The sequence below is a fragment of the Parasteatoda tepidariorum genome, chromosome 12, assembly GCF_982258835.1.
Source record: "Parasteatoda tepidariorum strain Cologne lab strain chromosome 12, Ptep-v5.0, whole genome shotgun sequence".
NCBI lineage: Eukaryota > Metazoa > Arthropoda > Arachnida > Araneae > Theridiidae > Parasteatoda > Parasteatoda tepidariorum.
Window position 1 is genome coordinate 59,559,919 of NC_141766.1, and position 14,679 is coordinate 59,574,597.

The window sequence follows — 14,679 nt, forward strand, 5'->3', positions numbered from 1 at the left end:
ACATTAAAAGTTGTTATTAAAAGAACAATAAAAAACTTAAACTTTTGATTGTAAATATCTCATACTGCAGGTGGGCGTCACCGGGTAGAAACGGGATATCGGGACGAAGTCTCGGACGCTGCACAACAACCCTTTGAAAACAAACTCATCTCCTTAAGTACTGGACATCAGCCTTTTCACTCCCTGCCTTGGCCGCCGGTTGATGCTCCTCCGCCGGTATTCATCCGCGCAGGAACTATTTCGGTTCGCCCTCCTACCTTCGGTCTTCGATCCAATACTCGATCCTTCTACCTCGGTTTTCATGTTTTCTCAGCTGTCGCAACCATCAGCCTCTACAAATTTTAAATAAATTTTTATTTTAACGCTAATGGGTACCTAGCGTCATATGGGATTCCAATACAATTTTTATCTGATATATCTTATAAACAACTGCATAGTTTGGTTTAAATAACATTTTTATGACTTTTATTCTTTTAATTTTCTGTATAAAATAATTCTATAATTTTGTTTTTAATTTAATTTATTTTTCTTGAATTTTTGCTTTTCTCCTACGAAACCTTTTGGGTGATTCCTCATACATTATTTTGTTTCCTTACCACTTGCACTATAGGGTTCGACCCTGCTGGTAAGTTTCTTATAAAGACATTCTATTTTGATTTGTGCTGTGTGTGTGCCATTTTGTCTTACGAAATCATTGAGATGAAAATCGCATTCTAAAAAATTCCGTGTTACTCAAATAATAAAAACATCGTGACTGCTTTTTATTTTACTTCTCATGAAAAAAAATTTTTTTTTATCAGAAAATGCAATTATTTTTCCTTAAATGATTACTAAACTCTAATTTGGGAAATTAAGCACAGTTTTTAATAAATTTTTGAATTGTTCTTATTTGAGTGTTTAAAAAATATTTGTTCTAAGACACATGACTTTTCTCACGGATTACCCCGATATATGCAGTAGTTTAAGTATGAGCCTAAAATTACAATCTTTTTATGAGTGTATCTTTAAAAAAATTATATACAAAACAAATATACTTTTGTTTAAATAAATGACTATTAAACTCTTATTTGAAAAATAAGTGTTACAGTCCCTGACCAACTTATTACACGCCCTATAATATTCTATGTAAAATTTTAATTATCAGGTGGATACTATACAGCTTTATTGTTTTTATGAGAATGAAACCGATTTGCACTTGTTTACGTTCGTGTATCAATTGGTTAAATTAGAAGATATGTTATATAAATTTGACGATAGGATAAATTAGACGATATGTTATATAAATATAGAATATTTATTATATCAAACATTATATTAGTATATTATAATAATTAGATCAAATTATGAGACGCACTGTAGTTTTTTAATAACTATATGATTTGCACGAGTTTAATTGCGATACTTTTATGTTTAAACATACATGAAATGGGTTTTATTCGGGATATTTTTCATATACGTATATACTTCCTATTTGTATTTATTTTTAACTTATTGCATTACAATGTTAACTATTTGATACAGGAGCGTAAAGAAATGGATCCGAGTAAAAACAGTACAGTTGTATAGTATCACCTGATAGTTATAATTTTGCATAGAATATTATAGTGCGTCTAATAAGTTGCTCAGGGACTGTAGTTATATATTACAAACACTTTGTGATAATTTACTAAATCCATGCTTCTGATGTTTTCGGTATAGTATTATTCACCTAAATTAATATTGATGCTATACTTCTTAATTTTAAAAAAAAACGGACTCTGAGTAAAATTTATCGAATACCATTACTTAAAATATTGTGGATCCTCAGTTAATTCTTACAATAATATAAAAGCTGATACATTTCATATTTGAATAAGGTTTCCAAATCTAAAAAAGATTACATGTGTCAACCTAGCAGTCATAATAAAAGGTTATCGGAAAAACTTAACGAATATTAGTGCTCTGCATTCATTTACATAATTAATAAGCTGTTCACTGTATTTACAAAAGGAAGAGATAAATTTATGTAGCTAAACTATTATTATTTTATTTCTCATTTGTGATTTAATGTCAAGTTCTGCATTAAATAAAATATTACAAAGCGCATAAAATAAAATACTTAAAACGCAAAAAACCATTACATAATAACAAATTAGGTACCGTATTTAAAATGAATCAGATTTTCAAATTAATTATTTTTTGCTACTAACAAGTTTGACGTTTTTTGCTTTATTATTATTTTTCAAAAAAGAAAAACAAACGTTTGTCTCAGTTAAGTACATTGTGTGTATGACGAAAAAACGTTTTTAATTACGTCCACTACAATAACTCCAATTGTTTTTAGATTCCCTTTGATTATCCATTCAACAACTTATTTAATAACTTTCATTCCTTAAAAATAAACTGATAATTACAGTAAAGTGTTCAATTAAAGTTCCCTTTTTTATTGTATAGCGGAGATTCCCATTTTATTAGGTTTAAATTTAGGCTTGGTTAGAATTGAAATTTGTTTTTTTAGTTCTTATTTGAATATTTGTTATCGTTTCGACTAAAAGTTTATTTAGCAACAGTGCGAATAATTATTAATGTTTTAGAACAGCAATTTTATAATAAATATTTTAGTCACATGTGTTCATTAAAATCAGTTTTACACAAAATTCATTTTACAAGAAGGTATTACATTTTGAAATGTAAATATAATTCACTCAATAATTGTATAATGGTAAAACTTTAATCTAAGTTTGTATAACAAAGGTAATATCATGCGATTGCTTTATAAAAAAAGAACAATAATTTTAAGCATTTTGCAAAAGAGTAAGAAAAGCAGAAAACAATAAAACTAAGAAAAGTCTTTTCGTGCTATTGGCGTTAGTGATTAGAGGAATTTTTAGCTCATAAATTTTAAGTCAATAATTCCTTCTAGTTTACACTAAAAAGAAATCACTTAAATTTCGTCAAGTTTTTGGTGTTTGTCAATCGAAACTCCCAAAGTTTCATTTAACTCCCAAAGTACAAACTTTTAAATTTTAATGGAATTTCTATCTGAATTTTTTATTCATTACTAATTTAAAAATAATTATATAAAAATAAATAACGATTTGAAAAAGGGAAGTAAATGAGAATGTCAAATTTCTGTGAATTAATAATATTTGCAAAAAATTTATATTTTTTTCATAAATTACATACAAATAAAAATCTTCTATAGTTTGGAAGTGAAGGGAAGAATAAAATAAAGAATAAACTTACAAGTTAAGCACTAACTAAAGAAGGTTAAAATAATTTAAATCAAAATTCCAAAAGTAATTATAATGTAATTATAGCATTAACTTTGCGCAGAAAAAAAAAGAGCCATGCTGAATAACTTTTGATCAAATGATCGTTCTAGGATTCAATTTTTATGGGTGAAAGGGGGTGACCTCAAACATGTTAATTAATTAGTGCACACGATAGTTACTAAAAAATGTATTTTCTCTGAATACCTTTTTCCCCACTGATTTCGAAACCCTCAAAATATAGGGAGAGTGAAGTCTTCAAATAAATTTTGAGAACTTTTTAAATGATTTCAACAATTGTTTAAACACATTCTAAAATTCGTTTATCCAAACAAAATTCCATGTAAAAAATAACTTTTACAAACTATTTATATTTTATTTAATGACAGTCGAAAACTTTTGTAATGTATACAATTTTTTGCATCATTTTAAAGAATGTAATTTTGCTGGACAAAATTTAGTCCATTAGTTCCTGAAAAATCAAATTTTAAAAATACAACTCTTTTAAAATTCGATTTTTTTTAAGAGCTAAGCGACCCATTTGCTCAAATTTCATTCTCTAAAATGATATAAAAAATTTTATAACTTACAATTGAATTTTTTTTTTATTATTAAACAAAATAATGAAAAAATAATACTAAAAGGTAAATAATTATCTTAAGATACATAAATTTTTTAATTGCGTGCAAAAATTTTGCTCAAAAAGTTCTCGAGATATGGTGAAATACGCAAAAATTAGACTTAACATTAAGGGGTTCAAACTTTTTACTGCTGTCCTGATTAAACTATAATTTCTAGATTACGGCTACTCCCCATATTTCGAGGTTCGGAGATTAAAATCTCTCAAGAAAAAAAAAAGGTATATTTATAATTCAAAAAAAGTGCATTTTTGTGTTTGATTTTGTTATAGAAAATTTTGCCTGTACTATTTCATAAACATATTTGTGGTCACCTCCTCGAACCCTTAAGATTGAATCTTAGAACATCCCATCATTACATCCAAATTTATTCAAGGATGGTCTGCTTATTTATTTACTTATTTTACTGCCCCCTTACCTTAAATTTAAACCTTAGAATTAATCCTTACCTCAGAATTAATCATATAAAAGAATATTCTCCCTCCCCCCACTTTTTCTTCTCTGGTAACTCAAATCCTTTCGGCATTATCAAATATCAATAATTTAGAATTTTTTAAAAATTATTTGTTCCTAACTAAATTTTAGAATATGATTTATTTTCTTCAAAACAACTTTTCCCACATATATGGATTCAGATTATTTTTTCTGTCTGCATAAAAGTGATTCATTCTATTATAAAGATTCGATGGTTGGAGAACCACTGAATAGATTCAATTCTTTAATCATTCCTACGATTAACAGGAAACAATGATTAATTATTCCTGCTCCTTTCTCTCCGTATATATACACCCCCCCCCCACGCACGCACACACTCATATATATATATATATATATATATATATATATATATATATATATATATATATATATATATATATATATATATATATATATATATATATATATATATATATATATATATATATATATATAGATAGATAGATAGATAGATAGACAAAGCAAAATGAAGATAAAACAAAGGAAAATTACAGACATATAAAAAAAGAGGGTATATAATAAAAAGAGATATAATAAAAATAAAATTTAAAAATCCGCAAAATAAAAGATATAATCTTTTCATCAGCCCACACGATTATATCCGCAAAAAAGAGTGCTTTCTGATATTGTATCAATATAGCCAAAGCAAAATATATTAGTACAATAGAGTGAAGAGCACTCAAAAAATTAAATGACAGAAATGAAACTTATTGTTTTTCTTAATTTTCTTCGCGTTTTTTTGTATTTATTTATTTTGTTGTATTTTGTTGATACATATTAATATTTTTCAAGAAGCTCTCAGAGAATTATTTTAAAACTTTAAAAGTCTCATACATATCGATAAAGTTTAAAGTTTCTAGAGGTGTGAGGGACATAAATTACGAACAAAAAAGAATATCTTTGAACACCTTATGAGAAACAATATAGCAATAAACTCTTAACTTATGTCAATTACGTTGGTTGTTACATGCAGTAACTGCAAAAATTTCGTAAACTCATCTGAAATATTCATAAATATATATTCATTTTATAAAATAAATAAAAAATCGAATTTTCTCACTTACTTTTTCTTACTGCTGAAATATTAAATAAAATTAAAAAAAATTTAGAGTATTTTTTAATTAATAATGAAAATATCATATTCAACTTTGAAGCAAATTCATTAAAAATTGCTCAAGATATGAGTATTTAAGAAGAAAGTTTTGAAAGGGTTTTCCACAAATTATTAAACAAGATTTATTAAAAATGGGAAATTATATTTCCTATTATCAACACATTTTGTTGTCATCATTTTAGGGTTTTATCATTTGTAGTTTTATATTACAAAACTGTTATTAATTCTTTTTATTTGATTTGCGGGTTTGCGTGGTTCGTATATTACGAGCTCATGAAAATAATGTTGATCGGATTTTATATAAATGACAACTAAAATAATGTATTGCGGATTAATAATCAATATGTTTATTATATACTGCACATTAGTTCATCTCTGTAGACGTAATGAATCCAACTAAGAAGTAACTTTCTGTTCCAATTAATGTAGGTGGCTCTACTAATACAACATACATACCGGCTTCAACATACCGGGTAACCTTGAAACATGGTTTCAAAATTTACGCATAAATTGACAAAAATAAAAATTGAATTATACACAATAAAAGATAATTATAAAAACTAATGCAACATACGTAAATAAAAAAGTAGATATCATAAACAGATGTATAGATTCCTTGGTATAAACCGGATAACTATAACACAATGCAAAAAAGAAAAAGAAAAGTCTAAAATAAAGAAAGTTAATTAGTTAATAGGTAAAACTGACAGTTTGTGAATGGGTCTTTTATAAGTTCCAGTCTCAGTTTTGACACTAACGACTCTTACCTTAGCGTCAGCACTAGGGAAAACTTCTTGTATACGCCCCAATTTCCACTTCAAAGGTGGAATATTGTCCTCTTTAATGGGAATTAAATCATTTATTTTCAAGTTAGACAGGACTCGCAACCATTTGGGGCGCTGATGTAAGCTGGAAATATACTCGTTAACCCATCTTTTCCAAAAATTCTGGAAAAGGTTTTGAGTCAACTGCCAACGTTTTAAAGGAGATATGTTTTGGTTTAGGAAGTTCTCTTCTGGTATTGAAGAAAGAGAGGTTCCCACAAGAAAATGTCCTGGGGTAAGTGCTGATTGTTCAGCGGGATCGTCCGACACAGGACACACAGGGCCTGATTAACCATTAGGCCCGAGAGGCCTGGGCCTAGGGCCCCCAAATTTCTAGGGGCCCCCACAAACCTAGTTTTTTTCTGTGTTCATGTATATATGTCTCCCGCACAGCTAAAACCTAAGAGAACGAAAATCTGAAATATTTAAAAGTGTGTTTTCATACATAGCTCATGCACTTTCTGCTTTCACCAATCAAAATCACATACATTCATTCCATGTAAAATGCTCCATAAAATATATTAATTAAATTAATATTTCTTCCTAATGTTCAAAGTAAACTGAAGTGAAAGAAAATGAATTAGTATTTTTGTTGCCTACTTGTGGTACGGCTTCTAAACAGTTTCAACTGATCTAGTATGTAAAATTGTAAGTAACAATACAAAAAAACAGATTAAAAAGTTGAAAAAGTGGGAAATGACCATATTAGTAATATAAAGTGTAACACACTCATTCATTATTTGTGTTTGTTTTGAATTGGATTATATTTATCGCGCGTTGAAGTAATCGATTTTAAATTTATTTTAAAGCCATAATGTCAACCCGAAAATATGCTTCTGGTAGTTTTAAAAAAAGAAAGAGAGAAGAGAAAGAAATGAGAAATGTAAGTCTTTTGAAGACAATGAAACCGTTAAATAATTTTTTTTCTGCTCCAAAACTCGCCAACATTGAGGAACGATCTGCCTTAATAGACAAAACTTGTGTTGAAGAAAATAGTTTTAGAGATAATTTGAAAGAAATCTGTGTGGCAAGCTCTTCAAATCTTCATTTAAATAAACCAGATCAAACTTTAAATGAAAATGAAACAGCAACTGTATCTTCAGACGAAAGATTGCCAACCTCTTTAAGCCACAATTTAAAGGTCATTTCAAATCCTGCCACCTCGTCTTCTCTAGATTTACTTGAGGTGTTCGATAGTGATCCTGCAACTTGGACCACAGTAACAAACAAACTGAAGGAACATTTCGTTCGCAGTCCACCTAACCAAAACATTGCTGGTTTAAAATATTCTGGCCGTTTATTTGCTGATAAGTTTCGGACATGCACAGAAAACAACTTTTCACACAAAAAGAGAAATGGAGAAGTAATTGAAAGAAAATGGCTGGTGTATTCTTCGACTGTCAATGCTGTTTTTTGTTATGTGTGTAAATTGTTTGGCAATAACAGCGATTACTTAAGCAGTTGTGGTTTTAAAGATTGGCACAATGTAAATAAAATGTTATGCTCTCATGAGACATCTTTTGCTCACAGGAAGGCTATAAACACTATGGCTCAATTGCGTTTAACTTCTGGTCGGATTGATAACAAAATAATAGAGCAAAATGAAAGTGAAAAAATGTACTGGAGGAAAGTACTTTTCAGAGTTGTAGAAACTTTAAAGTTTATTTCAGTACGTGGGTTGGCAATTTTTTGTGATGATGAAACCTTTGGCTCTAACAAAAATGGCAACTTTTTGGGAATTTTAGAGCTTATAAGCAAATTTGATCCTTTTTTAAAGGAACACCTGAAAAACTATGGAAATAAAGGTAAAGGACATGTTAATTATTTATCGTCCACCACAGTTGATGAAATAATTCAAATTATGGCAAAACAAGTACTAGATAAAATTGTTTCTGCAATAAATAAAACAAAGTACTTTGGAATCATAGTTGATTCTACCCCAGATATTACACACATTGATCAGATGTGTATTGTTGTGCGATATGTAGATGAGCAAAATGAACCTATTGAACGTTTCTTAACTTTTGTTGCTATACATAGCCATGCTGCAGAGCACCTGCATGATACAATTGTGCAATTTTTAACAAATCTAACCATTAATTTGCAAGACTGCAGGGGGCAGTCATATGATAATGCTAGCAACATGGCTGGTAAGTACTCTGGCTTACAATCCAGATTAAAAATAGAGTGCCCCTTGGCTGAGTTTGTGCCCTGCACAGCTCACTCACTAAATTTGGTAGGAGTGAATGCTGCAGAATCATGTGAAGCAGCTGTTTCCTACTTTGGTTTTGTGCAAGCACTATATAATTTTTTTTCAGCTTCCCCTCACAGGTGGGAGTTTTTTACTTCTAAATTCGAACAAAAAGATTTTCTTACTCTCAAATCTTTATCGTGTACAAGGTGGTCTGCAAGTGCTGCTGCCGTTAGGGCCTTAAGAAAAGGATATGCAGTTGTAATAAAGACATTGGAAGATCTGGCTGAAAATTCTAATGAAAAAGCTTCGACGAAACATGAAGCTAAATGTTTACTTAAGAAATGCCAAACTTTTGAAATTGCTTTAATAACCATTATTTGGGATACGTTACTACAGCGCATAAATGCTACAAGTAAAAGTTTGCAGGGTCAAAATTGTACCTTTGAAGTGATAATCCCACTCTATGAATCCTTAGAAGGATTTATTCAGAATGTGAGAGAAAACTTTACTTCTTATGAAAAGGAAGCTGAAAATCTTGTGGGAAATATTTCCTATAAAACTTCAAGAGCTCTTCGAATACCAAAGGCTTTAGATGATTGCACCAGTGAAAGTGTGAATTTGTCCCCAAGAGAAAAATTTTTAACTCAGACACACTATGTCATTTGTGACAATTTGAAATTTCATTTAAGTGAAAGAAAAAAAGCTTACAGCTTTCTCGAAAGAAGGTTTGGATTTCTAACCAATAAGAAACCAGTATGCTTGGAAACAGTAAAGCCATTTCAGGAAGCATACTTTGAAGATGTTGATGATGGACTTTTTGACGAACTTGTGCAATTCAAAGACTTTTTGACTGATAAGTCAAATCCAACTGAAATGTTAAAGACTATACGAATGCTACAGCTAGAAGACACATATCCCAATATTGAAGTAGCGTTAAGGATATTCTTATCTATTCCTGTGTCAAACTGTTCGGGAGAGAGATCATTTTCTTTAATGAAAAGAATTAAGAATCGACTTCGTTCAAGAATGACAAATCGCAGACTGTGTGACTTAGCACTAATGTCAATGGAATGTGATTTGACAGAAAGTCTAAAATTTGAAGATATTTTAAACGATTTCAACACTAAATCAAGAAAAAAACTTACGTAATAAGTGGTACAATATAATTTTTTTTTCTTATTATTTAAGTTTATTGTATATTCATATTTTTTAATTAACAATTTATATAAATTTATTTCATATTGGTTTCCAAGTTTTTGGTAACTTTTTACTCTAAAAATCAAGTTTTCTATTTAGCTTTCAGGAAATGCTGATTACTGATTCTTTTTTATTGAAATATAATTTCTATCGTGACTTTTTCACTGTTAAAATTATGTATTAAATGTATTTGTTTATGGTCACATTTTCAACTTTTTATACTCTATTTGTATGAATTAAATTAAAATTTAACTGTTTTATTTTATATGGATATACATATAGATAATTAATATCTGCCTATTTTGAAATTACAATTATTCACTTATATATCTCTTCTTACTTATATATATTTAAGATAAACTTTTTAAAAGAGGGTTTTTAATTAATTTAAGATCAGATTCATCGGGGCCCCCAATAGTCTAGTGCCTACAGCCCCCAAATTTCTAGATCGGTCCCTGAGGACACAAAGGACGAGAGTTCAAGCAGGATTCGATTTGGGCAATAAGAGTTAAAAACTCTTCAAGGGTCAATTTATGATCACCTATTGTTCTTTTCAAATGCGATTTTGCGGATTTCACAGCAGCTTCCCAAATTCCTCCAAAGTGAGGTGCTGAAGGTGGGTTGAAGTGCTATTTAATTTGTTCCTCGGTAAAATACTGATGGATGGATTCCTCCTTTCGAAAAGATTTAACCACTCGATTAATTTCCTTATTTGCAGCAACAAAATTTGAACCACAGTCGGAAAAAAATTCATTTGGTTTTCCTCTTCGCGCAACAAATCTTTTTAGAGCTACAATAAATGATTCAGCGGATAAATTTTCAACAACTTCGATGTACACCACTTTTGTCGCGAAACACACAAAAATACAAACGTACATTTTAACTGATATGACTCCACGTCCAGATCGCGGGTTCACAAAAAATGGACCTGCATAATCCAGACCAGTCTTGGAAAAAACTCTGGAAGGCGTTACTCTTGAAGGTGGTAATTGAGCCATTTTCTGTGACGCGGTTTTTTCTTTTAATCGAAAGCATTTTATGCATTTCCAGATTTGCCTTTTTATAAATGATCTAGCATTTACTATCCAAAATTCTTTGCGAATAACTGATAATAGTAAAAGTGTTCCAGCATGCAAGAAGAGTCATGATAGTGATTTATAATTAGATTAGTTAAGTGATGATTTTTCGGTAGGAGAATAGGATGTTTTCTTTCATTTGATAATTGCGTATTTTCTAACCTAGCGCCAGCACGGATAAGGCCCTCTTCATCCAAAAACGGATTCAATGAGAGAATCTTACTACTCGAGGAAACTGGTTTGTTATTTTTCAGCTGTTGATATTCGTTTGAAAATTCTTGTTTTTGGACTATTTTAACCAAAAAGTTTCTAGCTAGTTTTATCTCACTACTAGTTAAATAACCACTTATGAGATTGTTCGAAGATTTACAGTTCATTATGAAGAGGAGACACCTAGCTATAATTCTTTATGAAACATTGTAATTGATAGGAAAGTCAATAGGAGTGGTTTCAATCAAACACGATGTCTTTTTGCGTTCTTCTTTGAGAGCGTTTGTTGAGAGAGGGATTTCCTCCAAATGAGATATTTCATCACTTTTCATCCAATGCGGACCTGACCACCATAAATCAAAATTAACTAGTTCATTTGGGGGAAGTCCTCTACTAGCGGAATCAGCAGGGTTTTGACCAGAACTGATATGATTCCAATGTTGAACTGGAAGAATAGACTGAATTTCGGAAATACGATTAGCAGCAAAAATTTGCCAACGTGATGGCTCAGATTTCAACCATGCAAGAACTATAGTTGAGTCCGTAAAAGCGCGTATTGCGTCAATTTTAAGATTCAAGGACTTGAGGACCGTTTGTAAAAGGTGCACTAATAAAACGACTGAACAAAGTTCAAGGCGTGGTATTGATATCGTTTTCAATGGAGCGACGCGTGTTTTAGATATAAGTACTCTAACCTGTTTAGTGGTTATGGTAGTTGATTTTAAGTACATAACGGCAGCGTACGCCTTTTCCGAAGCATCACAGAAATAATAAAGTTCTATTCCAGATGGGAAGTATGGAAGAACTTTTCTAGGTACAGTTAACGTAACTTAAGAAATATCTTCTCGATATTTAATCCACGGCTCTTTAATATCCTGGGACACTGGATCATCCCAAGCCAACTGATGCTTCCATAATTCCTGAATTAGAATTTTAGCCTTTATGATAATAGGGGATAACTATCCCAGTGGATCAAAGATTTTTGACACACAGGACAGGATGGACCTTCTTGTAGGAATTTCATCCTTAAAATCATGACAAAAAGAAATGTTGTAGGTAAACTCATCATGTTTTGGGTCCCATCTTTACCCTAGCACCTTAATAAATTTGGAGTCAGCAGTCTTAAATGGTGTATTGTCAATATTTTTAGGTTGACTAAAAAATTCCAAAACAGAAGGACTATTGGTACACCATTTGTGAAGCTCGAATTTTCCTATTCTCAATAGCTCACTAAGTTCATTTTTTGTTATGGTCGCTTTAAATAAATCTTTAAAAGTTAGCCACTCGGTAATATTACCGCTGAAAAAAGGTAAGGAGATTTTCGGAAGCTTTATAGTTTCACTCGTGTTTTTCTCCAAGTTTGGAGCAGAAAAAACTGACTCATTTCTCGGTTACTCTTTTAGTTTTTTCTCACCACGAAATTTCCATAATATAATTTTTTCTTCATACTCGTTTGCCTTATCTAGTTCGTTATTCAGCTCAGTTTCATCTTCAATAAGATTCTCAACTGCAGAGTTTATTTTTTTAACTCCGTTTCTTTTATTTTTAATAGCCCTAAAGTTTTCAGATAATTCATCAAAATTAATTTCTTCTACTAATAATTTACCTTCTATGTTTTTTCAAATAACCAGTTACTGCTCGTCGTACAGAAGACAGTTTTGTTTTTACTTTTTGGAGTTCTAATTCTTTTGCCATGTTTAATATCTAAAATAGTTCAAATAACTATAAAGTCTACTTACCCCTTCTTCGGGATAAATTTAGAATATATTACCATATGATGCGTTTGTAATCCAATGGAAGGCGTTGATTATTTTTTAATGCGCAACACTATCTTCACGAGCCATGCTGCGGCTCGACTGACCATATTAATATTTTGTCTTTGATTTGCGTTTGCGGGTTTGCGTGGTTCGTATATTACGAGCTCATGAAAATAATGTTGATCGGATTTTATATAAATGACAACTAAAATAATGAATCGCGTATTAATAATCAATATGTTTATTATATACTGCGCATTAGTCCATCTCTGTAGACGCAATGAATCCAACTAAGAAGTAACTTTCTGTTCTAATTAATGTAGGTGGCGCTATTAATACAACATATATACCGGCTTCAACAAATGTATTTGGGCCCTATCGTTTAGAGATTTCAATAAAAAGTATAAAAGCTACTTAGAAACTTTTTACATTTTCAAGATATTCAAACCTTTTCAGTAGGTACCATATACGATTCTAAACAACATTATGAAAAAAAAATTTGTAAATGTTTTTCGCACATGCGCAGTATAAAAGGATTACTCATATCTAGTGCAATTTTTAACGAATTTTTTTCACATTTTAAAAGTATCTTTTCATTATACTACGTTTAACAGTATTGCGTATATATATGTTTATCAGTATTACAGTTCTGCAAGATTGTTCGTTCCCCTTAATGTGTACTTTAAGAATTGTACTGAACATCAAGAAAGTATTAACATGATCAAATTGATATTTAATCTAGAAAGAATAAAAAGTCTGGCATATCACTATTCAAAGTGAGTGCAAAAATACCCAAATCAGTTTCATAGTCATATGAAAAGGTGTTCCTCCCAGTTACCTGTGGCAATCAATGAGTTTCTTCCTCAATAGTGATTCACAAGTGTTTTTTCTCACTTAAATATCTATTAAAATGTTTATTATTTGTTTTTATTAGAAATCTATTAATATATGTCACAGGTGATCATTACAGAACACACTGTATGCAATAAGTTCAAATAAAAGAAGTTTTTAAGGAGAACTATTGAGGGATATCTGTGACTACCATAATACATATTTTATTTCGATAGAATATAAAAGAATTATATCAATTTTTTACGATGTTTACATCTTTACAAAAGGTAAATATTAGCTTAAACTAAATGTTTCTTGTAATGAAAATAAGTATTTTAAAAAGCAATAATTTTAATAGGAATAATGCATTTATGACTCCCTTACGGACTTTTATTATGATAGAATGTAAGTATCACTTTTTCATGGGGTGATGAACACATCATTGCACAAAAAGTAATTAAGTTAGTAATGATGTAAAATAAATGCTTCTAGCAATGGAAAAAAAACATTAAAAAAATAATAAATGTAGCAGAAATAAAAAACTAAATAATGATTTTTAGTTTTCCTCACTATATTTTATTTTATTTTTTTAAAACTTAATAACAACTTAAATAATATTTCACACGGTTTTATTTTCAACTTATTATAAGTTTCAAGTTAACTCCAGGAAATAAAATAATTGCTAAAAATAACATAATAACTTTCAATTGTAGTTCTATTGGTTAGTTCTATTTCTAGTGCAAAAGTTAAAAAGTGTGATAAGTCGAAAAACTCCCATACGTTCAATATTAACACTAGAAAGACTGAAACTTAGTATATACCTATATTGCCCAAAAGCAGTCAAAATGACTGGATTGTAAAAGACTAAATAATGTGTAAAGAAATTTGCTTAAAATTATTTTCTAATATTTTTTATATTATTTACAGTTATTTAACAAGTTATTAGTAAATATTAACAATAAAAAAATTATATGTTGTACAAAATTCGAAGAAATTGTGTCATTATATACATCATTGTTTTTCTAATTGAAATTAAAAGCAGTCAAAATAACTTCCTTAGGCAATCCAGTGTTTAGTTATACTGCACTT

At 29.9% G+C, this 14,679-nt stretch overlaps 2 protein-coding genes across 2 annotated transcripts; one reads left to right on the plus strand and one right to left on the minus strand.

Annotated features, from left to right (window-relative positions):
• Positions 1-7,139: 7,139 nt before the first annotated feature.
• On the plus strand, positions 7,140-10,877 carry LOC147801113 (zinc finger MYM-type protein 1-like). The gene is made up of 2 exons (XM_087155755.1): positions 7,140-9,446; positions 10,767-10,877. Exons 1-2 carry the CDS (start codon positions 7,140-7,142, stop codon positions 10,875-10,877), a joined length of 2,418 nt encoding a protein of 805 aa, XP_087011881.1.
• Positions 10,878-11,199: 322 nt separating this feature from the next.
• On the minus strand, positions 11,200-11,733 carry LOC139427254 (uncharacterized). The gene has a single exon (XM_071188307.1). The coding sequence runs from the start codon at positions 11,731-11,733 to the stop codon at positions 11,200-11,202; it is 534 nt and encodes a 177-aa protein (XP_071044408.1).
• Between the last annotated feature and the right edge of the window lie 2,946 nt (positions 11,734-14,679).

What these genes read in the sequence shown, in the direction of transcription:
- LOC147801113 (XM_087155755.1), top strand. Translation starts at nt 7,140, where the DNA reads ATGTCAACCCGAAAATATGCTTCTGGTAGTTTTAAAAAAAGAAAGAGA. An exon ending in ACACATATCCCAATATTGAA is followed by an intron (nt 9,447 to 10,766) that starts GTAGCGTTAAGG and finishes ATGCATTTCCAG; the next exon opens with ATTTGCCTTTTTATAAATGA.
- LOC139427254 (XM_071188307.1), bottom strand. Translation starts at nt 11,733, where the DNA reads ATGTACTTAAAATCAACTACCATAACCACTAAACAGGTTAGAGTACTT.